This window comes from Dromaius novaehollandiae, chromosome 10 (assembly GCF_036370855.1).
Source record: "Dromaius novaehollandiae isolate bDroNov1 chromosome 10, bDroNov1.hap1, whole genome shotgun sequence".
In the NCBI taxonomy this organism is placed as follows: Eukaryota; Metazoa; Chordata; class Aves; order Casuariiformes; family Dromaiidae; genus Dromaius; species Dromaius novaehollandiae.
Window position 1 is genome coordinate 20,672,443 of NC_088107.1, and position 25,282 is coordinate 20,697,724.

Sequence of the window (25,282 nt, forward strand, 5' to 3'; positions counted from 1 at the left end):
GTCTTTGAGCCTGACATCATCTGCTCTATCATCAGTGTAATTAGTAATTTCCCAGCAATGAACAATATGATAGATATAGGAAAGGAAAAAGGAGTTAATGTGAAAATGTTACAGGATGACCAAACATCTTAATACTAATGAAGATGTTTTGATGAGCCACTTAGATGTGTGGACTGACAACTCCACTGACACCTTTGAGTTGCTCTGGATTTGCCTTTGCGTTGTGAGCATAGCTCTTCCACTGTCAATGAGAAGTGAGGATCCCAAATCTGCAGATTCATCCCTTTGGCAAGCTCACAAGAGTCCGGACTACTGGACCCATCCTTGGCTCCTCGCCTGACATGTGGACTTAGATCTAGCTGACACTGCTTACCAGCGTGTCGATCTGCATCTGCTGATGCATTGAAAATTCTCGTTTCTTTCTGCCCTCTTGAGTAATAATATTATGATTTGGTCACTTTTTAGTCTCTTTAAAGTTAATTCGCTGTTCAGACAACACACAAACATTCAAACATTCTGAAGAGACCTATTAAAAGTTTATTGGAAGTCAAACATGCAGAAAGTTGAGAGGAAACCTGTGTCTGAGGTACTTCAAAAAGCATCAGCTGGACGGCGTTCTCATCTCCCATGCCTCAGTGTATCAGAAAGCAACTGCAACTACCTGGAAAAGTCATTTCCAAGGGGAAATGGGGGCTGTGCCATTAGTACTATTCTAGGCTGAAGCTGGACTCTAAAACTAGCATTGGGAAATTCAGGGTTTATAATTAATTCCTCATTAATCTAGATTAAATACACTCATATTACAGTTTAAAAGTTTTATCTTAGTGCCAGTCTGGCTAACCCAACATTACTCTGCCTGGCATACATTCAGCAATGATTTTTTTAATCTGAATTTAGGGACTGATTCTGCAATCATTTCCCATGGAGTGCAGAGTTACGAATTAGAAGTTATGTCATAGCTTGACTTGTCCTTGATCTCTTCTCTCTTTTTATTACAGATCAGTACAGGGAAAGCGTTGGTAAAAAAACGGCTTGTTGTCTCACGCTGTGTTGGTGCTGACGGGAGCCACAAACTCCTCGCTCCCGCCAGGGAAGGGGGAAGGAGGCAGGCAGCGCCGAGCTCACGCTGCCAGACTCGCAGCTTTTCCAGGTACCCGGCAAAGCAGAACCGTACCTTAAAAATCCTCCTTTCTAAACAGAGGAAGAATTCATGATAACTTGATTAATCTTAAGGGGCCAAATATCGCCTGTAACTGAGTTTGGGCGCAAAGATGTCCCTAGTGGTTAAATTAGCAAACCTAGATGAAAAGTGATTCTTATACAGCAGCTTCGTCACTGCCATGGCGGGGCGCTGAGGCGCGGCCGGGCCATGGCGGGCGGTGACCAACGGCCGCGCACCCCTGAGGGGCGAGGCGCCCCTCCTGACGGGAAGGGCTGCACCCCGAAGGGGCCGCGGCCCCCGGCAGCGCTGCCGATCAGCCCTCTCTAGCCCGCCCCCGCTTCCTCCCCGGCGGGCGAGCGGGGCTGCCCCGGCAGCGCTGCCGATCAGCCCTCTCTAGCCCGCCCCCGCTTCCTCCCCGGCGGGCGAGCGGGGCTGCCCCGCCGCCCGGGGCGTCGCGCCTCCGCGGCCGTTTAACGGCCGGGCTGGGCGAGGCGCGCGCGGTTCCCCTGCTCGATGCGCTCGGCGCGCGGCCGGCGTCGCCTGGCGGGCGGCCGTTGGCGGCGGCGGCGGCGGCGGCTGGCGGCGGCGAGGCGCGGCGCGGCGCCGCCATGAGCGGGCTGGCGCGGGTGCTGCGCCGGGGGGCGGCCCTGGGGCGGGCCGGGCGGCTGCCGGGGGGCGGCAGGGCCGGGGCGCGGCGCTGGGGCTGGGGGCTGGCGCTGGGGCTGGCGCTGGGGGTGCAGGCGCCGGGGGTGCAGGCGCCGGCGGGCTGCGAGGCGGACGTGCGGCTGGAGGCGGCGGAGGCGGCGCCTCGGGACTTTGGCGGGGCCATCGAGAGGAGCCGGGACCTGCTGCGCAGGGTCAAGGTGCCGCGGGGCGGGGGGGGGGTCGTTGTTTTTTATACGTCACCAGGTTTATATTTTTATATTATTCAAAAACTGTTTTGGAAAGTTATTTTGGAAATCTAACTGAAGCCCCCTGAAGTTCTGTTTGTTAATATATGATGCTGTTCACGTACTACGTATTGGCTCTTTAATGTTTCCTCTGTATTTACCATTGGTTTTGCATGTCCTGATCTTTAAATCCACTAAACTATGAAGTAAAATATTTTAACTAAATTATTATTACTTTGCTGGATTATATTTTTCATACTTGCTGTATTGAAATTGTCTGTTTTTTTCAGAGCAGTTTTTACCAGTTCAGTCCAACTAGTACTCTAACAAAATAATTTCAGTTGTAATTTGGCAACAATATGCACGAATATTTTTAGTTGGAGGATCGATTTTGCTTCTTTAGGGTTTTGGAGGGATTTTTTTTTTTTTAAACTCTCTCCTTAAAATGCTTCCTTTCTCTTTTTTGACAGGATGAAGCAGGAATCCCAGGTATACTGGTTGGAGTTTCTGTAGATGGAAAGGAAATCTGGTCAGAAGGTTAGTATATGGTATTAGTTATTATTAGGTATTAGTTATTAGAGTATTAGTTCTGTAGTTGTGCACACCCTTGGAAGATGATGGGCACTCTTTAAAAGTTAACTATTTACTTCATAGACAAGTGTTGTTGTTAAAATTTTAAGCTGACTTCAACTTCTGCCTGCACTGTATGGGATTAATAGTTCATAACTGCCTAGTTTTTTCAAATGAGGTAAAGGAATTATTAAAATTAGAGAGCTGTCTTAGAACAAATGATCATCAATATAAGGCTCCAAAAGATGTTCTGTCCATTTATTAATGCAAGGTGCCTGCTATTAATGTGAATAAATTTAATAAAGAATATGGTATACTTTAATGTGTCTTAGAGCTGACTAATTTGCACCATACCTGTTAGGAGAGGGTGTGGGGCTGACATCAGTGGCATGTGACTTCTGCCATAATAAGTGGAACCGCTCTCAGCTTGGCACTTGAATTAAGCTGTATGTCATTTTTAATTGAAATATTTCTGAGTAGTTATTTTGGTTTGATAAGGCTTTTTCATCAGTATTTTTGAAGAAATCTTGGAGGAAACTTCCTACCAACTCATGTATGGGAAATTCATGAAAGAGTTCTGTCCTGGCCCAAGTCTAAGCCATTGTGAATGACCATTGATCATTGTATCACTCATTCTCCAAATGCTTCCTACTTGAAAAATCATGGTACAAAATAATCACGTACTTTGTTTTGTTTGTGGAATGATGAAGAACTATGTGGGTGGCCATACTGATCAGACTAGAATTTCAGCCACTTGTTGTCCTGTCTCAGGACAGTGGCCAAAAGCAGGTGCCCAGGGAGTATGAAGTGATACTTTCCCTGGTAAACTTTACTAACCTCCAGCAATCAGTAATTTAGTAACTTCCTGAGCCTGCTAGTGTATCTCAACCATTACGTTTAAGAACCTTTCTTCCATTAGTTTAGCAGATCAGTCTTTGTATATACTTATTCTTGAGGCATACAGCTGTACTGTTTGGTAGAATTGTATGTGAGACGCAAAGAACTGGTCTCCCCCCAGGAACTTATGTAACAGTCAAAGAAAGAATGGTTCCCGTTTGGTGATGCATCTCCCATTTGTGGGCTGAGGTACAGATTCTTGCTGGGAAGGTACTGAGGATTTAACAGCCATCATCCTTCCAGAAATTACAAGTAATTCCTCTGGTTACACAGGTTATTTTTTAAATACAGCCTGTCAGTACTGTTCATATTATGTAGGCATTTGTTGTTTCTGAAAACATAAATACAGTAATTTTTTAAATAAACATTTTGATAATAGGTTTGTGTTCTTTATGGAAAACTAAGATGATAGCAGTACATAGCAACGTATTTCATTAAAGTGAGGTTACAGAATTTGAAAGATTCTAACTTTCTCCTGACATGGTATTTTTATTTTCTTACAGGTTTGGGTTATGCTGATGTAGAGAATCGTGTAATATGTAAACCAGAGACGATCATGCGAATTGCTAGTATTAGCAAGTGTCTTACCATGATGGCTGTTGCTAAATTGTGGGAAGAAGGAAAGCTGGACTTAGATGCTCCAGTACAGAAATATGTCCCTGAATTTCCAGAAAAAATCTATGAGGGTGAAAAGGTACATGATAGTTTATTGGTATCACTTTGGATTTTGTTCCAGCCATTGCCCAGCCCTGTGTGTTTGTACCTGGATCTATTGATGTAAAACACCAGAAATCCTTTAGACATGTACTGATGTTTGCTGCTTGAAAAAGCAGCATTGGGAATCTGGATCTTCAGTTTTGTTTTCAGAGCGTGTATGGGTACATGTGTGTATATATACTTAAATATGTAGATGTATGTATTTTAAACCAGTTTAATATACAGCGTTTAAAAGGTCCTGTATCTTTGACTATTCCTTGTCATGTTCTTTTGGGTGATTCAGTATGTTTTGCGTCTTTAGTTACAAGGGCTTGTCCTCTGATATTGTTCTTTCTACCTAGGTTGTTATTACTACAAGACTGTTAGTTTCACACTTGAGTGGCATTCGTCACTACGAAAAAGATATTACAAAAGTAAAGGAAGAGAAGGAAAAGGCAAACAGAGCATTTAAACTAACAAAACCTAACCAGGAGAAGGAACTGAAAGAAAAAGAAGCTAAAGGCATTGAAAAAACTGATTCTGTCAAAGCTAAGAAAGAACATGAAGAGGAGGTAAAAAGCCGAAATTCAAAACCTGGCAGGAGAGACAAGGAATTTGAACAAGAAGAGTATTATTTGAAAGAAAAATTTGAAAGTGTGATTGAATCACTGAAGATATTTAAAAATGATCCTTTATTCTTTAAACCAGGTGAGTTTCTATTTCTTTTGATTAAAAATGCACTTTTCTAGTAAAATTTTAGTTTCAAATTGTTTTACATGCGATGAAGTCAGTTTAGTCCAGTAAAGTGGAGTGGTTTTTGTTTATTTGTTTTTCTGTGCTCCATTTAAAGTTCGACAGAGAGGTGTTCAGGCTGTCCTGTACAAACTGTCCAGTCCTGTAATTATCTTAGAATTGATTTAACTTTTGATGATCAAACAAATCATTAGGACTTGGTCAAGACAAAGCAGTGCTATAAGGGTGTTTTTAAGCTGAAGTCTTTAGTGGTACTGTATTTTCAGTGTCTTTAAAGGTGCAGACCACAGTGTTTGTATATTTTGAAAGTCCTTATCTGTACAGTAGAATACTTGCCTTGTATGGAGAGATCTCCATTTTCTGTTTACGCTACTTGTATACTTCTCGTTTCTGTTTTTAACCACTTGTTCAGTTTCCCTGTTACTTCAGCTACACAGCTACAACAGTTAGACTTCATTTAAATGTTTTTAATCTTCACATCATGGACGAGGGGAGGTTGATTAGTGAAAGAGCAGAATACCTAACCTTATTGAAGATGCTGAAATTATTTATGTTAATTCCAGAGATTACTTTGAAGAGTTTCAGATATAAATTCTAAATGAGTTGGGTTAGTAGGCAAATAATACTCGTTGCCGATAAACAGCAAATAATGCGCATTTAAGGGGAGATGGATATGGAGAGGAAGAAGTCGACCAGTTTTCCACCTTGGAGAGTTCTAAGTTAACTGAACTATTTCAAATAGGGGGTCTGTCTGTGACTGTAGGTACTTCAATGAAAACTTTTCCTTGGTATGGAGGTGTTTCGGAAAAGGTGTTAGCACAAGAAAAAAGGAGATTTAAAACACAAAACATCATTTTGTAAATAATATTATTAAAATAATGTGTGTTACTGTTCGTGTTACCTTAAAGGATATTCTAGAACTAGAAAGGTTAAAACATGATGATAAAAGTGGCTGAGGACCTTAGAAAAACTTGAGCCAGTACTCCCCTGCCTTTCCACCTCCAGGATATAGATACACAAATAAATCATAGTGGGTCAGCTTCTCTTAGGCAGTGATTACATGGTTCACTTCAGCTGCTCTAAATCCAGATATCCGCATTAGAACTAGTATGGTAAATCTTGTGGAAAGGATGTTAAATGTTACTCTCTACGTCTCAGCATGAAACCTCTCTGTAAATGTTGATTCTTGAAAATTCTTCAGTGCTGTTGTTGCAGCTACCTGCACTCAGTGAGCATCTCTGTCTGCTCCAGTACAGTCATTCCTAGGGATCAGTATCTTGAGCCCTAGTTTCCCCAGTTGTAATATAATGTAAATAATTATTTGAACTGGTTATTCGTTGCTATACATAGTTTTATTTCCTGTGTGATTATTGAAGGTTTATCCTTCAAAGTTTTCATTTAAGCATCATGCATCTAACTTTTTTTTTTTCCCCCTCCCCTTTTTTTTCCATTTCCTTAAGGTAGTCAGTTCTTGTATTCAACGTATGGCTTTACCCTCTTAAGTGCTGTTGTGGAGAGAGTTTCAGGACAAAAATTTACAGATTATATGCTAAAAATGTTTCGGGACCTGGATATGCTCTCAACTGTACTGGATGATAATGAAGCAATGATATATAACAGAGCAAGGTAAACAGGAATGAAATCTTACTCTACTTTTTCCACGTTAATTGTTGTTCTTTCTATCTTTTTGAGCCTCCTGAATGAAAATATGCAATTGGGGGTGAGGGTGGGGGGGTGGACTGATGACAACAGGTGTTTAGGTGAAGTGGTTCATGTTATTTCAAACTTGAATTTTATGTCAGCATTATGGTATTGATGCTGTAATTAGCATGTGAAATAACAGGAAATACTTATTTTGTATTCTGTAATAAGGGCTTATATATTTTTAGAGAGAGAGAGAGGGAGATGGTGGGGGATGATTTTGAAGTTTTGCATTTAGTTTGGTTGCAAAGAAGCAGGTAAGTGTAGATAGAGGAAAATTAAGGAGTAACTGGGAGGCTATTGTACAGTGTGTAGTTACCTGAGTTTGCTTTACATGTTGACTTCTGGAGAGTTCCACTGAATTGTAGTGGTTTAGTCCCACAGTAACAAAAGGCTCAATAAATTATAGTATCAGTTTTAGCCAGAATTAAAATCCTGTTTAACGCAGAACCTGTTCCTCCAATTGACATCTCTTTAAGAACTTTAAAAAAGAATTTATGTAACTAGATAACCATTTGAATTTAGTGAGTAAGGGTTGTGCTTGTCATCTCTCTCTCGCTCTCTCCAGTCTTATTTTACTCAGCTACCTGTTTGAGTTCTCTTAAATTTTGACAGAGGAAGAGGATTCTAAGTGTATCACATACAGTTGTGGAAAAAGTCTCATAAAAACTCAGTTAGGCTTCTAAGAAGCTCTTAAGCAATGAAAATGGTAATAGACATATTGAATACAATCATATCTACATATAAGTGTATATTTAAAATCTGTATATATACAGAAAGCAGTCCATAACTTTTTAAGAATAGTTTTAACGCTATCTTCTAAGACTCCGTGATGGTGTTTATTTTGCTTGAAAGTTTTAAAAGGTTCTTCTGGTCATTTGGAGAACTGGATGCTAGTTGCTTTGTTCTTGTAGATCATCAAGCTGGTACAGTCAGGTTTTAGATCTATCTGTGTATATATATAGAGAGATATGAACCTTTTTACAAACTGAAATACGGTAGGGATGAAAGAATTGGGACAGACACTGCTATGGGGGTCATCTTATGGGCTGTTTAATGTTAAGCGAAACTGAGGCACCAATGTGGTGTTTTTCCTTCAAGCATAACTGGCTTGATGTCTCAAACTAGAAAATATTGAGAAGTTGAGGGTTTTTTTAATGGTTTGCTTATGCTATGTTTCACTGATATTAAAATGCTTAAAACTTTGCATTTTCAAGATCTTTTTGAGGTGTAAGCCAGGCATTGAACATCTTTGTAAGAAACTATTATCATGATAGAAAAATTGAGTATAGGGACACTGAGAGGTACTCAAGTCACTGGCTGAGTTTATTCGGAGTGGAACTCCTTATCTCTCTTTTTTTGCTTCAGTCTGTGAATTTTATGTTACTTTCAGAAGATCCCTAAAAGTTTTTCAGCCTAAATGCAGACTAGTTAGGGAAAGTATACCTATTTGATAGTAGGTGTGCTTTTTACATTTTTCATGGATCCGTAAGTAGTCTATGCGCCTCTGGTGGTCTGAAGACAATAGGTTGAAACTCATCAGTTTGTCATTAGTCGATGTTCCTCTTGATATGTTGTATGAAATTAATCCAGTGATTGGACTGTTTATGTTAGAAGCATAATTCAATCAATGCTACTATTGTGTTGTTCCTGATAGCTCATTCTCCAAATCTGGGTGATGGTTTCCAATTTATATTTTAACAAAAGGTTTTGCAAGACTCTTTCATGCTTCTCGGTCTTATTAGTAGTTCCAGCATACCCTGTTGTTCTGCAAAGCCACTGTAATGGAAAAAAAGGCAATCATAAATGGGAAACACTGCCTCACAGTGGACAGGGCATGTAAGACTTTGGGGAAATTTCAGAGCAGTGTCTAATAATCATAAGGTCAGTAATAGGATTCCTCTCTCTTGAAACACTTTCAATTTACTGCACAGATTTAAGAGAAGTCCTGTGCTGGCTGATCTACAGACTTCTTCCATGTCTTCTGTATTGCTTTGACCTTTAGTGTATCCTAACAGTAAGAAGAAAGACTAGTGCTTTATCAAAACAAAACTTCTAACATAAAAGCTCTCACTTATTTTTGTTTTCCCATTTGAATTTCTTTATAATTTGATTTTCTGCAAAAATATATTTAATATTTTAAAAAGACATTTCTAAAGTTTCTTGAGAACAAGCTGATATATAGTCAGCTTGCCCTTAAAAAGTAGGGCAGTTTAAAATGGTTGTGCATAGTATTTGAGAATGACGAGTTAAATTTTCTTGAATTCTAGGTGTTATGTTTACAACAAAAAGGGACGGCTGGTAAACGCACCATATGTGGACAACTCTTACAAGTGGGCTGGTGGTGGCTTTCTGTCATCAGTAGGTGACCTTCTGAAATTTGGAAATGCCTTGTTGTACAGTTACCAAGTTGGACGATTTAAAAACACTAATGTCAAACTGCTTCCTGGGTACCTCAAACCAGATACAGTCGCAATGATGTGGACCCCAGTGCCAAAAACTGAAGTATCGTGGGACAGGGATGGTAAATACGCCATGGCTTGGGCTGTAGTAGAGAAGAAACAACAATGTGGCTTTTGCAGACAGCAGAGACATTATGCTTCCCATACAGGTGGTGCAGTGGGGGCAAGCAGTGTCCTCCTCATTCTTCCTGAAGAGCTGGACTCTGAAGCCGTGGGTAATGGGCTGGTGGCACCACCTAGAGGAGTAGTCGTTACTGTTATCTGTAATATGCAGTCGGTTTCCCTCAACAGCACTGCCTTAAAGATTGCAAGGGAATTTGATAAAGAAAAATGGGTGCAATACGTAGATTAAAAGAAAAAAACAGATTTGAGTAACCGAACTACTGTACTGAAACATGGAAAAAAAAATAAATGGAGAGGGGTACAGCTGAAGTCTGAGATTGCTAAGAATACATGAGAGAAAGTATCAAAAATTCCCTTAATTAACTTCCACTAGTGGTGCTACATTTTCATGTAACTGGATTCATCTCTCAGGGAAGTTCCTAGCTTATAGAAGAGAATGTAAAAGTTGAATTTGACTTCCTGTGTTACCCATGTAAATTATCATTATATTGGCGGGTCTTGTTTTTGTGTGTTTTTTTTTTTTTTTTCCCTCTCTCCCCCTCATCCAGTCAAGCACTTGACCAAGATTAAAGAACTAGTATTGGTTTCTTTTACTGGGAAGTACAGCAACAAATTATCTAACTTAAATGTTAACCTTGTAAAAAAATTTTCACATCTTGATTTGAGCACACAAAGGCTTAATTTCTTTCACAATTCAGGTCTGCCAAAACTGTTCAGTATTATTTAAAAAAGTTTTAGTATTGATTTTAGATTTTTACAGAGGTTTTCTTATTTGTTTAAAAAGCAAAAAACAAATCCTGAAGCTACCTCCAGAATGCAGATTTATACCAGAAGTACATTTTTATCAAAGACGTGGACTGTTGAAGAATTAAAAAAGAATGAAGCTAGAGTAATGTGAGTAAAAATCTTTTCACTGTGTAGCTGTGGGCTCTTCCAATTTTTCTTGAGCACAGAGAATGTGTGAAACTTTCCTACTGTGAAATAAGGGTGTTATTTCACAGTTGAATATGCCAGAATAGCACAACATGGTGAGCCATCAAACCATCTCTCCTTGCAAGGTAAATCAGCCACGATGTGCATGTGCTAACTTAGCTTTGGTAGTAGAAGTGGTAGCTAATAGCCAGAAATAGCACTGTATTCTGGTATGTAGATAGAGCTTTAGATAAAGAGAATAAGAACTCAACTTCAATGAAATTTAAAGGCTGTTCTTGAAGCCAGGAGTAAAAGTCTTACAGATGGAGAGGTGGGGTTTTTCTTTTCTTTTTCTTTCTCCCCCCCCCCCCCCCCCCCCCAAATAACTGTCCTTTTTCCCGTTCTGAAGACCTGCCTTAAGGAGTTACTTTTGCACAAGTTGAGCAAGAAATTATTGTGGCAGGTTTCCAAAGAAGCTACAGCTAAGCTTCATTTTTATTATAGGAGTATAATGACAGCTCGCTATTGTGAATTCTATATAGTCCATAATGGCATCTCTTTTTTCTCAAGGGCATCAAAAAGCCATTTACTGCTCAGTCATCCCTTTACTGATCTGTGTTTTCCCCAGTCCACTTTTGTTCAAAATGGGTTTTAAGTATCTCAATATAGGAAATTATGTGCCCTTTTGGAGGGACATATTTTTCTATTGTCCATGTGCCCTAACTGAAAAGGGTTTCGACTACTGCCTTTTCTTGGTGTCAGACAATTTTGGAATATTTATCATAGCTCTTGAGAGCCTCTGTACTGTTCCTAATGCAGAAAATAATAAAATTTCTGTCCCATAACATTAGATTTGGAATACTTCAAAAGGTGGAGTCTTTTTTCCTTTTTTAAATTGGTAACAATTTCTCATGCTAGCTGTATCACAGCCTTTGCAACTTCTTACATGTTTAGCATGAGGCAGCGCAGACTGAACTGTTTTAGTGTGTTCTCCACTTAAATTATCCCTTTCACATGTATCTTTTGGTTAAGTTTGTCATCAGGAGATCTTTGATACTGTCTTTAGGAGAATTCCCACGTTTCTTGTACAGTGCTAAGCATGATGTCAGTCCCAAAACAGCTGGGAAATGAAATATGGTACAAATTTAGCATGACATATACTTGAGACTGTAGGGATACTGTATAGTGTAGGAGTTACCATTTCCAGTTACCAGTGTTGCAGTCCATATATTAATTCTTGAGAGAACTAGCATGTGTAAACTTGGAGGTGGTCAGAGTGAAAATAATGCTCTGATGAAAGATAGTTCGTTGTCTTCTTGCTGCAAATTCCAATCAGTGTAAAATCAGTGTAATAGGATTGGATTTTAGAAAACAGGAAAGTTAGGTATTTCTGTATTATCACTTTTTAAAAATTTTTTTTTAAACAGTAAATATGTGGTCTCAATTCACTAACTCTTAAACAGTTTGCTTCTTTAATGGATTTGATTGCCTCTGCGGAGTATCTTCTCAATATTACTGCTGTTAGACAAATGCCACTAACTCATTCTATGCCCACACCTTTGGTTTAGCGTGCAGCTGCCATTAGCTACTATTGGTAGATTGCATCCCACATTTTTTTCTGTGGTGCTAGTACGTTTGATCGTTTGCAGAGCTGGTGCTCGGAGCCTTGTTTTGCATGTTTCACCAACAGTTTTTTCACAGGACTGCAAGGACTGTTTTTTTGTTTTTGTTTTTTAAACAAAGAACTCCTCTTTCCCTGCAGTTAGATCAGATGCTTTTTTCCAGCCTGTGACAACACAAAATACTCTTTAGAAAAGATTTGAGTGCTTATGTCCCAGTACTGTTTAGCAGCTGTGTGTCTCTGAACCTGGGGAGAAAGATGTCTCAGATGACAGCTGAGAGAAGATGGCCTTACCTGCCTCTTCCGCAAGCTAGTGCTTCTCATGTTAAGTTCATAATTGATAGCTGCTGTGTGGTGAAATAATAATACTGTCAGCTCTGTTCCCAGTATGCCTATGATTACAGCTACTAAGACTGACAAACCAGGAAATGTACTATTATGAGGTGTCAGTGTTTTATCGAGATTTCTAATTCAAGATGGTATGACTGTTTTAGCACTTTTCATGATTATACATAACCATTCTTGTGCCTTAAAGCAATAAAAGATTTTCATCTATATTTCTTGCTTGGGTTTTCTGGCCCACCAAAATTTCATTTTTTTTTTAATTCATTAATAATGAGTTGTCTTCATAGCTCAAAAATATCAAACCAGTAGAGAAAATATAGGCATGAAAACCTTTCTGAACAAAATCTTAATTTGGTCAAGCAATAAATTCATCTAATTTTTCTTTGAAATCTTTAGTAATAGTTGACAGTTCCAATACAGAAGTACTGGAGAGGAGCATCTTCTACAATGGCAACATGTTTTCAGTCTTGAGCACCTAGTACCTGGTGAGCATGCGACAGCAGAAGTCATTGCTTATTTTAGGCAGGGAACAACTAATTTGTTCAGAGTTGTTTTCATGTCAAGGACACATTAACAGAAATTGAACAAATACAATGTTTTAAATAGAAACTCTGGAAACTAACATTGGTACTATAAGATTTATAGCCTGTTTTTCTTGTGTGATATTTTTATTTTGCAAGTCACCTTTTTTTTTTGTATAATTGTTCTTGAAAAGCATTTTGCGTACTTTAGAAAACAGATTTCATTCAATGACTGTTGCGTTTAGGTTTAGATTAAGATTCAGCATGTAAGAAGTGTGAGTTTATCAGTATGCTTGTCTACACGTGACCAAATATGCATCATGAATGAATATTTGACATATGTATGAAAGCAAATAATGGCCAGAAGTGTCTAAGGTATTTCTAACGCTAAGCTACTAATGATACTATTGTAGTACTCACTTGACAAGTAGAATGGTAGAATGGTTAGCAGTTAACTTTACATGCAGAGACAACATTCTTTATACTATATCTCTGGTAACTTAAGGCTTTAAAAAAAAATCAGTGTTCAGATGTCACTAGCCTATTGTCATGTGTACAGTATTGGAAACATTACAATGTTTACATTTCACCTTCTAGCACCTGTAGCAAAATGGGTCACTGACTTCCTTTGAATGGGTGATTCTTACTTAATCATGACTTTTAAGTTCTCATATGTTGGGGGTGGGGAGAAAAAGCAGTGATATGGGGGAGCAGGAATCAGTTCTGGTTTCAGCATGTGTATTCAGGTCACAGATGTGAATTAATATTGCTACTCTGATCTTTATTCTGAAACCACTTGTTTGATGGACTGGCATTAAGTGTGGGCAACTGTCTGGTCAGTCAAGAGCAACCTCAGTGATAAACATGCTCTTAAATTAACCTTTACTGTGAAAACACAGTATGGCACTGACTTAAAACTACTTTCCTTAAAAGGCATGTATACTAAATTGGTGTATTTGTTTCTCCACCAAACACCTGCTTTTTGCATCTGATAATTATCAGTGTTCACTGAATGCATTAACTGAAATAAAACATATCTTGCAAATGCACTTAATTATAATATCAAGTTTTTTTATTGACTAGACACTGACAAATTTGCTACCATTAAAAAAGAATACAAGTTCAATTCCCAACAACAATCAGCTCACCAGGACAGCTGGTATTTTGAAAAATACGTTGTTATGTAACTGAAGATATTATTTAGTAAAATAAGATGCATATAAGATTACATTGTTTGAATGGTTTATCATGGTTAAAACAACCTTTCAACTCTAATGGTCTTGTACAGCCATTTAGAAAGGGATGTCTTTAAAAATTAATCTAAAAATCATTTTCCTCATTCAAAAAGGTAATTATTTATATTTAATACTGAAAATATGCATGGTTTTGCTATTACTTCTTTTATGACTTGCTGTTATTCTCAGCTGTTAACGTAGATTGCTGACTTAGTTACTCATACACCATATGCCTTCCCTGTACAGAATGCTTTTGTTGTTTTGCAAAATATTCCTTCTTTGTATTGTAATCCAATCCAATATAGAAGCTCAATGGGAGTTTCTAGACTAGAAGAGAGAGGGGGAAACCATGCATTCTAGAATAACAGCTGAACATAAGTGGGTAATTTATATTTGAGAACTAAACTGACAGACTACCAGCATATTCATCAACATAGTAAAGGGACTAAAGCAATGCTGCAAGTGATTGAGTTGCATGCCCTTTATAAATCTCTCTAGCCTTTACGATCCTCCCATGGGAGCAGCTACAGTGATAAAGCATACAGAATGCATTCTGTGCAGTGGTCTCTGTGTCACCACAGGCCTTACACTTCTGTAGTTGATAACAACAAGGGGAAGGGTGCATGCAGTGAGTGTGAGGTTCAGATTCTTGCATTAAATGCCACTACCCAATTGTAATACATTGTTTAGAAGTAAAACTACAAAAATAGAGCTCAGCTGTCTGCAAACTTGCAGGAAAAATTTGCACTTTGAACCATTTATTGAAAAAGAGATTCCAGCTCATTAGTCACTTGTGGTATGTAATTTTTACAAAATCAACCATAATTACATTGTTATATTAACAGGCATTTTTTTTTAAACAGATAAGGCTTTCAGGAACACAGATCCAAGTCAGTATGCTGAAGAGACTTTTCAGTGTTGCTTTCTTCTAAATGAACAGCCTGTAAAGAAATCACAGGAGTATAAATGAGTAGTCCTTAAAATTGTTAGACTGCCATGAAAAATTGCTCACCCAACTTCTGCTATAGAACTGCCATAATAAATTTAAATTTCATGTACCACAAAAGGTAAAGATCTAGCACTCTGACTCGACTCCAATCCAACCAGAACGACAAGACTGTTTTATAAATCATCTTATAATAAGGCTCAGGAGTACTTTTTTTTTCCCCCTCTAGATGCCTTTTTAAATTCCATTCTACTGTTCCACCCTGACCTGACTGGTACAAACCCTAAACTGAAACAGCTGCTAAGGCTGTTGAGCAGCTGAAAGGGTTCCAACACTATTTCAGATATTCTGTCCTCCCATAAGCTACATGTGTATAGTAGTATATGATACAAGCACCACTATATAGAATTCCCATATATGTTTACATTTTAAACAAAAAGTATGAATGAAATCTGGATTCTTTCTTTGATTTACTTTAAACTCTCAAGTGTTTTCAGTGTTTTCCGTATCCTAGACCTTGGGTTGCACTTCAAGATACTGGTGTTGTACCAGTTATCCATACATAATGATAAGTGGTTATTTGCTTCCTTATAATTTATACAAAACAAATTTTGATAGGCAACATTAGCCAAGTAACTGGAAGGAAGCAAGGAAAAAAGCCACTACTGACTAGCAGTGGGAGGGATCACTTTAACCTGACAAATGTACTCTCCTCCTTTAATGTTGGATAATCACAGGCTTTTTTTTTTTTTAACCCTCTAGACTTTGTTCAGAACTAAAATTAAAAAGGTCATATATCTCTTACAGTTAGGCTGAAGGAAATTACAAGTCAAAGCATCTAAAATCGAGTGTGACCAAAATATAGCTGCTTAGCTGTTTGGTGTGTCTATATAGCCATTTTTTTAAAAAAGAAGCTGCAGAAAAACAGGGCGCATTAACAATGTTTTTGCTAATCAACTCTATAAACAATTTGAGAAAATTTTCCAGTATGTGTTTTCAAAAGCAAAGCTAAATTATTTGCAGACTATAAATACAAGGTCGTGAGTTCAATAGTTGGACTGTTAAAGATTGCCCCTTACCTTCTGTGAGCCTAGCCTTTCCACCGGTAGGCTGGCATAGGACAGTTGAGCACCCTACACACAGAACTACTGTCTGAGCATGGCTGAATACGGTGGTGATCTTGTAGCATCCTGGAAAACAGCATTATTACAATCTCTCCATTGAGTGTTTCTAGCATTTTTTAACATAATAAAGACAGCTCTCAGACACTACTTACTTCAACTTGCAACTTTTCACCGATAAAAAGAGAGGAGTGTATTTCATTATCTTAACCTATTTAAAAGTACAGGATGCCTCGTAACAAGTCAGACAAGTACATCTTTAACAATAATGCTTAAACTTGTCTTACAGTGCCCAATAAACAGCTGCTCTGTATTAGTGTGTTTTGTTACTGGTTCTATCAAGATGCTTGCAATGAGAAGCTTAAGAGCAGTACAGAAAAGTTGTTCTACAGTTTAAGTAACCAACAGCATTATTTGACACACATCATATAGCACTATTTACCATTATGAAATTTGCTGTATTAACAGTATTTTTTTTCCTTTTATCAACATACTGGTCATACTAAGATGGCATTGAGACAGGCATGTTAGCTGTTCAGCTGTTGTATGGTTTTTAGGAAAAAAAAACCAAATGCATGCGAAGTTACCCAGGGCTATTAAAACTGAAAATTTTCAAATTATTTACTGTATGTGTAATTGAACCAGATACCTTAAATACAGCATTCCAAAAATGGATCCATATTTCATTACACAGTATACTAAGTAAACCAAAAGAAAGTGTTGCTACTGTAGTTTGAAGTACTTGCTTTTATTAAAATGCATCCAAAAGTGACAGCTAATTAACTGAAATTGTTAAGACTGTTTATATGAGTCATGAACAAAGCCTGATGGTTGACAAGCCTCCATTTACCTGCAGTATGTCTCTTGCAAACAGTAGGAGTCTGATACCTTATCTTTATGGCTATCGGAAACTGTTCACAAAACATTTAGAAACTTACTTATCTTCCTGCTTGGTGAAACTGTTCCTTGGTATTTATACTTTCTTAATGCATGGGGGAAAAGACAGCTATCTCATCCCAAGCTTGAAAGGAATAAGTCAGCAGGAGGTTCTATAGATACAGGCTAGGGTATCTGCTAATGGACCTTTTAGATACTCATATCGATACGTCCTTAGGACAAACTTGAGAATAATCTAAGCTCTTCCTTTGGTAAGTAGCTTACTCCACTCTTTTACACAGTGGTTATTCTCAATTTTGGGGGCTTATTTTTATTTTATTTATACAGCCAACAAGAGTGAAAGTAGCAGCTGCCACCTATTAGACAGTCTTCATACCTTCTTCAAACAATTTTTTTTCTTAATTACATCAGTTCAGAAGGCTCATCATATGCAGAACAAAACATTCTGTAACTAGAACGCAGGTCAAACTGCCGTGATGCATCCCAGTTCTCATAATACTGCACTGCCATTGCAAACCTGCTTTCCTGACATGAAGTCTGGTTCTGGACTTTCTCCACTGAATACAAGAATCCGTCTATCTGGGGAAACAGGTAATTTGTTATGGTACAGCACTGCTGTTGATGAAGTCTGGCAGCTGTGAATATAAACATTACTGTATAAATCTATTTGCTTTCTGTTTAATATTTGGTACACATAAGGCACATGCTTGGCTGTATTCTAAGCTAGTGTCGTATTTAAAACAGAAGACTTGCATAGAAGAGCTTCACTCAATTCCAGCATTTTGCAGATAATGTCTAAATTCTAGTACTTAAGAAAGCAGAAAATTGAATTGTTCTCATACGTGGCTTAGACAAAGGGCTTTTTCACTCCTTTTTTTGATTACTCAAGAGGAATTGGAAAGGGAGGTTTTGGAGGTGAGAAGATTTATAATGGATTTCAATCCGGATGTGAATATAAACAATACACAAATAGCTACTGACAAGCATAGAAGCCATTTTCAGGTGGCATCACTATCTGAAAATATCAGAAAGAGAAGACAAAATAGAATGTCTGATGTGAGAAAGGTCTTCCGAAACGTCAGAAAAACCCCTGACAAGCTGGCAGGCAAAGAGACGCTCCATGAGAGGAGATGACAGCTTCTACTTTGTTTAAACCATAAATAGCTGCTGCCAGAATCTTTCTTTGAAAAAAAAAATACTAGAAGCTGAAACTTAACAACAGCAAGTGTTTTCCCCCACAAATTTGAACTTCTATGTTGATGAGTTTTTATTTGGGGTTTTGCAAGAAAATGAGCACAATTAATTTCAACAACTATTTAGGATCTTCAGCAACAGAGGATGACACAAAAGGCTGCCTGATGTCAGGAGCAGTGCTTCAATGAGTGTCATGGTTGAAGCTCTCCTCCTCTGCTCTATATATCCCTAAAACTCAGTAACCAATTAATCCAACAATTATGAATGTAACAAATGACCTATGGGCATAAGTCAGCATTTCTAACTATATCTTAGTACATGCATGTATGAACACTTGTTCGAAGCAAGTATTTTTAAGTGGCATTAACCATATATTTTTTTTTTAATAATCACACTTTACCTTCAAACAGTTTAATGAATTTGCATCATCTTTAGATGGAAAACAATGTTTCAGACCATCCTAGAAATGTAACTACTAAGAAAGAACTGGATAACAACAAATGCAAGGAAATGAATACAGCAACGATTCACTATGCTGCTTCCTGTCAGGATGATCACTGTTCTAAGTGAGTCTATGTATTTTATTACTGTTTTAATTTAAGATACAGTTTATAGATTTCTTATATTGCAAGTGTCCAAGAGACAAGTTACAACATTTGACAATTTCTGTGCCTCAGTATGAATGCAGCTGTGCTGATCAAAGAAACTGTTCACTGGTAGAGCATCCTCCTAAAACTGTGCTAGAAGATGTTATGTTTTAGTATACATAGGAGAGGTTGTACAGATGTTTCTAAGCCAAAATAATTAAAACCTGTGAAAAGTGGACAAAGACAATACCTTAAATGTGTCTCCTGTATGTCTGGTTTGAATGTAAAGTTACTTCTTAACAGAAATATGTAAAGGAGAGAGTGTTGTATTTTTTACTTTACAGTTAAAGTTCCAGTCTATCTGTTTGTATCCTTACAAAGCATTTTTCTGGTTGTTCTTCCAGAATCACCCAACTTAGGAGAAAAATAATGTTATTTTCCATTTGAAACTTGTGCAGTGGATGTTCTAAAACCCCACTTTCATTTCAGTTCTTACACATGGAAAGGTTGGTGTTTTTTTCCCCACCTGCCAGGATTTCAGAAAAAAAAAAATACCAAAAAAACCCAACATATCATTTCAAACCTCCAGAAAATAAAATAAAACCTGATATTTTAAATCAATTCTTCAAAAAGGTTGAAACATTTTATTGTAAAGAAAAAGTAACAAAATTTACAACCATATTTTTTTAATCTACAGAACACACAAACCACATTTAGGTAAATTATTTTTCAAAGGCCTTTTATGAAGCTGAACTGCATACAAAATCAGTTTCATTCCTCTTTTAAGATACAAACATTTTAAGTATTTACCTGGACATTTTACATCCATAAAGTAGGAGTTTGGGCTCTGCACAAGACGTTTCTTTTTGTGCTTTTTCTTCTCATCCTCTAAAGAGGGATGCACTAAATCTCTAGCCAACTGGACAGGAAAAAAAAATGCACTGAATGTTAAATAATGTTCAGTCTAGTTAGACTGCATACAACGAACCGTATCTTCTGCTGCCCGTAACCTACCTGTGTAAACATTTGTTCTTTAGAATAACTTACAGTACCATTATTGACTTATGTTACTTGAATGCCAGAATAGAAAACGTAGTATATTAGGAAAAATGCTGTCATTCCAGACATATAGTGAAGTAGCAATGCTAATATGCATGTTCCCCTTGAATAAAAGGGTTGAAGCAGACACGAATAACCAAAAAACCCTTGCTGAGTACCTTGCTTCCTGAAATGAATCCCTGTAAATGCAAGCACGGAGCTATCACTAGAAAGGAGGGGGGGGGAAATAAAAAAAGGGGGGCGGTGAGAAGAGGCATTTACCAGATCACGCCACAGCTCTGAGGAAAGCAGCCTTTGAGAGCCATTAAGTGATTACGGGGAGGTGATAAGCCCCAGAGTCCCAAGGTGGCAGGGCGCGGGCGGCAGCCGCAGCGAGGCCGGGCAGCAGGCTCGCCCGTCCCCGCCGCGCCCCGCTCTCCCAGGAGGCGGCAGGGACCGGGACGGGCGCTGCCCCCGGCCGCGGCCCGCGCCCCCGGGTCGCTCCGGCCAGGCCGGGCGCCCCGCACGAGGAGGCCCGAGGGCCGCCGTCACCCAGGAGCGGCCTCCCGGGGTCCGCCCGCCCCGCCCACCCCCCCGGCCTCGGCCGGTCACGACGGGGCCGGGCCGGGGGCCGCTGCGCCGCCCGACGCTGGTAAACAACTCACAGGCATGTCTCCGGCGGAGCCGCCACACCAGCCCACGGCCGCCACCGCCCGCCCCTTCCCCTCGGCGCCCGCCGCTTCCGGGGGGCGGGGAGCGCCCTGCGCCACGGGCTGTGTCCTGCGGGGCGGGCGGAGAACCGGCCCCGCCCGCCAACGGCCGTAACGGTCCGGCCGCGCGGCGCGCCGCCTCCGCCCCTGGCGGTCCGTGGCCGCCCGAGGGAAACGGCGCGGTGAGGGCGGCGCTGGGGCGCGCGCGGGGCGGGGCCGTGCGCTAGGGGCAGGGGCAAGGGCGAGCGGGCGAGCGGGCGCCGGGGGCCGCGCTGGGGGCGCCGGGGGCCGCGCTGGGAGCGCCTGGGGCCGGGTCTCGTGCGCTTTTGACAGACTTTTAGAAATCAGGGAGGAAGCTCATCCTAATACAGAAGTTATTTTTCAGTACTGGAAAAATAACAGTGTAACTTCTGTGCATATAACGCAACTAATTAACCTTTTTTCAGCAAATTGCCGTAGAGAATGTGTTAAATACACTTCCTGTAAAGATGTTCTTGATGATGGGTCTAATGCTTTATCGCAGATAAAATGCAGCTTACGGGAAAGAGAAAGCACGAGACCTTTTATAACGGTCGTTGTGACATTGCCCTGCTGTAAACACCGTAACGTTCCCTCTGGCTGTACTGATTTAAGCGCAGAGAAAAACAGTGCTAGAATATTAATATTATTTTAGTTTTTTTTCTAAACAAATCTGCTTGTATTTTCTTTTTACTGTTGAATACATAACACATGAAAAAATAAGCAAAATACACTTACTTGTAAAATAGGATTTTTACATGTTCAAGTATAATTGCTAAAACAACTCATCAGCCTACAGATACTTAGTTCTCTTTGCAAAGCATCTTCATATGTTCATTGATGCAGAGCTCAAGGTCTCAACTCGAAATTTCAGATATTAAATGGAGTTTAGAAGACCAATGTAACTTTATATTAGATTTTGACTAAAATGTGACTCAGTGTTTTATGCTAAATGACACCTGACTTAAGCTGTATATATCTACATGCTCTTTTGGAGTTTCCCACTCAAATAAAAAAAAATACAGAAGAGTTTTTGCATTGGTTATCATTTATGCATTTAATTTGATTTAGAAAAGCTATGAGAAATAAAAAATTGCTGATGGTGGGAATGAAAAAATAGTCATTAATTTTGTTACTAAGAGGTAGAAGGTTTTTATGAGTAATAATTAGGAGTATAATTTGTCAGACTATTGGATTTAACTGAAACAAGTCCCAAGCTGCATTTGAAAGTGTAATTCACTATAAGTCCAGTAAGTGGCACAAATACACCTTACAAAAAACACTTTCTATGAAAAGTCTTCCAAAAACGTAAAACAGGCAGAATGTCAAGCCACATCCTTTTTGAAGGAAGAACTGATGCATTTAGCAAAAATGTTATCAAAGAAATAGATGTTAAGAATAGTTTAACCAGACATAAAGGAATTCTCCATGCACCTTCTCTGAAATACTTCTTCAATAACTGTCAAAAAGTGAATTCATTGTATTATACTTTAACATCTAAACTACATAACACCGATTAACATAATTGTTATCTGCTTAGTATATTTGTTAATAATGTTGATCTTAAATTTGCTATGGTCTAGTAAGAAATATTGCATGAATATGAAAGTTTTTGTAAAAAAATTTCCATTATTGATGTTTCTTATTTCTTTCTGAGAATTGTTTTAATTTCTCCTAAAATACAGAGCTGGGATTTCCTGCCTTTTCTTCCTCCAGGATTTTAAAAATTTGACGGGTGCAGAAGTGAAGATGTAAATTTTCATAGAGGCACATCTGTCTGATGACAGTGTTCCCAAAGCTGAGGCGGCATCTCCAATGCTGCCAGTGTACAAAGCTTTCAAAATACGTTCTCCCTCCCTCAAAACCCCATGTTATTCTGCAAGAATAGACCCACGTGTTATAGTGCTTCAGGCCATTGTATTGTTCTCTCGTGTCTCAGTCACAGCCGTCACACCGTAATGCTATGTTAGCATTTTTTTCCTTATGCTCTGGTGAGATGATGACACATAGCAAGGGTATTTTGCAAGTCCTTTTCATTATATCATAGGGACTTTGAAAGGCCCTGACTCATGCTCTGCACGCTGTCCTGTGAAGTTAGGAACATGCACTAGTTATCAATACAGAGCAGCTGGCTCAAGTTCTTGCTTCTTAACTGTTTCTACTGCCTTTCAGTCTTTTTCAAATGTATGGTATTAAGCTGCAAGCAGAAAGGAGAGAATGTATTAAGGCTGTTCATCAGAATCTGGAAGAGAATTATACATTTCTTTGGTTATGATACCACCTTCACAATATATAAAGCAAAACAAAACAAAACAAACCTTCAAGTACTACCCTCCACTTCTTCCTCCTAACTTTCCTTTCAAAAACGTTTTTCCTGCGAGGACCATCCGGTGCCTGAGGAAGAGTGTCGATTCACAGTTTACATTAAAAACAGGTTTCTGTGGAAGAAGGGGCACACAGGATGATCTGAAAACAGGATGTGTTTGGGACACATCCCTCTATTTGGTTCTCTATTTTGGTTTTACTTGGAGATTCATTTCCTTTTCATAGCAGCTTGTAGTTGAGCATGACCTGCTAAAGGAGTCAGTTATAATGGATTACATTCAATCTTATGATATAAACCATTTTTTGAAGTACACTATTTGGAAGGCAGAAATGTAGCACAGAGCTTTATGTTGCAAGTTAACTGGGAGAGAAATATAGTCCATTTTTGCCAGGTTTGTACCACAGTGACATGGCCTATGGAGTATATCTAAAAGTCCAAAAGAAATTACTTCCCCTTTCCAACCTTCCCTCAGTGAAGACTTTAATCTCACTTCAGAGAAAAGAACAAGAAACACTGTCTGTCGGCTAGAACAACTAGATAAAATTTCCAGAAATTGTTCTGGAGATGTTTAAAAACAATATAATGATGGTTCCTTTTTTTCCACATAGTGAGTGGAAGTCTTTTGCTGTTTCAGAGCTGAAGCTGAAACTCTGATGACATGCACTGTGGTGGTCTCTCGTTGAGCTGTGCCTGGGACGTGCTTTGCGACGTGGGAGGCCACGCTGGAGCGCCTGCTCGCACCCGGTACTACTCCCTTCTCTTCCTTTTGTGGCCTTTGGCAGCAGAGCTTGGGTGGGTTGTTAGCATTTGGTATGTGATGTTGCCAGAATACAGGCTACTGGGGGCATCTTTCAAATTGAGCATGGTCTCCGAGGAGATGTATATTGACTATTCCAGAAAAATGAATTCACCATAATAATGCTTCCTGCGGTGCATTTGGAATACTAAAATGTGGGTAGGTGTCTCTGTAGTATTATCATTAAAACTGTTTAGATTTCCATATGTTAACCAACTGTAAGCTGCACTCAGAACAAGTTTCCCTTCAAGTCGTATGTTTGATCTGGAACACTGCCTGTGGTTTTGTTCATACTGCAGAATTACGAATAGTAATTTTTAATTGTTTATAAATTAAAGGTATAAATGCTGGGATGTGTTCAGTGGGTTTAAATATGGCTTATGCTGAGATAGTTCAGATTGGCAAAGGAATTTGAAGAAGGTCCCCTTTAGCATTAATCTTAACTTATTAACAAACCTTGAACTTCATAGAACTTACAGGTAAGAATCTTATGGTGCTTTTCCTTTCTGGGATTGAGGGAGACCAAACTGTACATACTTTGTGTACTTTTTCTTGTTAATGGCTTGACTTAATCTCTTCTATATAAAGTTCTGCAACATATACATGTACAGATATAAAGAATTCATACATTTAGGTCACTCAGGTAAAGGAAAGTACTACTCTTTCTAAAGACCAAAAAAATGAAACATGTGCATTGATGTTTTTAAAAGTAAAAAGCAGGGCATACTGAATGCACTGAGACAAAGTGGAGAATGGGCGTAGAGGTATCCACCTGCAGAGCAAGACGTATTTATTAGAACTGGCAAATAAGTGGCAGTTATTTAAAGGAGTGTCACATGATAGTCATCAAATGGTAATAAATTTCAGTGGCATCTGCCAAAACCAGAGTTGTTAAGGATATACATGAAAACTATTATTATATTATTTACCAGAGTTAAGGAGCAAAGCTCATGTTCATGATTTGTAGTTAGGTGGCATTCTGGGAAAGACTGCCTCATAAGCTTTTTGCAGAACTTGGACCTGTAGACCCCAATTAGTGCCAGGATAACAGGATCTTGGTTCTACCGACGTTTCAAATAATCCTATTGTTTTTTGAAGCCTTGTACTTAACAATTAAGACTTAGAAATTCCTACAATTTCTTACGCATTGAACAAAAGAACTTGATTAAAGAAGGACTTTCACACAGCAATATGTGTTCTGTATGGGGTTCTTTTATACTTAGCTAATCTTCTATTTGAATAGAGGGGGAAAAAAGATTTTTGAAAGTTAGAAGTAATGTGTCTATCATTTGACACAAGTAGAAACAAGAGTGGGAATTAAGGAGCAAGACTGTAATCTATTATTTTTCCTAAAAATTTAGATGTCAATAAACTAGTCACAAGTACTTTCCGGGGTTTTTATGTGTTTGTAAAGGTTGTTATATTTATTGCATATGAATCAAGGGAGTAATTGCGTTTTGCTACTCATGTTAGTGCCTTTCTTGGCAAAATCTCAGTGCTTTAACAGATGCACTTTACATACATCTCAGTGACTAAGGGAATTTTCCCATATCTTGGTTGAGACTCAACATCTGTTTATTGGATGAGTTTCAACTGTGATATTCAGGCAAAACTGTTAAGGCAGTTGAGATTGAACTTGGAATTCTTTTGGGGGGTTTTAAAAGGTTTTAAAGTGTTGCTTTTTTTGTTATGTACAAATAAGCATCATAGTCAACATCTAGACAACATTATTATGATGCTATCCCCATTTATATAGTGACA

At 38.8% G+C, this 25,282-nt stretch overlaps 1 protein-coding gene across 1 annotated transcript; it reads left to right on the plus strand.

Annotated features, from left to right (window-relative positions):
* The first annotated feature begins 1,689 nt into the window (after window positions 1–1,689).
* LACTB (lactamase beta) lies at window positions 1,690–13,881 on the plus strand. The gene is made up of 6 exons (XM_026113392.2): window positions 1,690–2,025; window positions 2,523–2,589; window positions 4,023–4,213; window positions 4,578–4,923; window positions 6,429–6,594; window positions 8,940–13,881. The coding sequence occupies exons 1-6, from the start codon at window positions 1,771–1,773 to the stop codon at window positions 9,481–9,483; spliced, it is 1,569 nt and encodes a 522-aa protein (XP_025969177.2). The 5' UTR covers window positions 1,690–1,770; the 3' UTR covers window positions 9,484–13,881.
* Window positions 13,882–25,282: the final 11,401 nt, after the last annotated feature.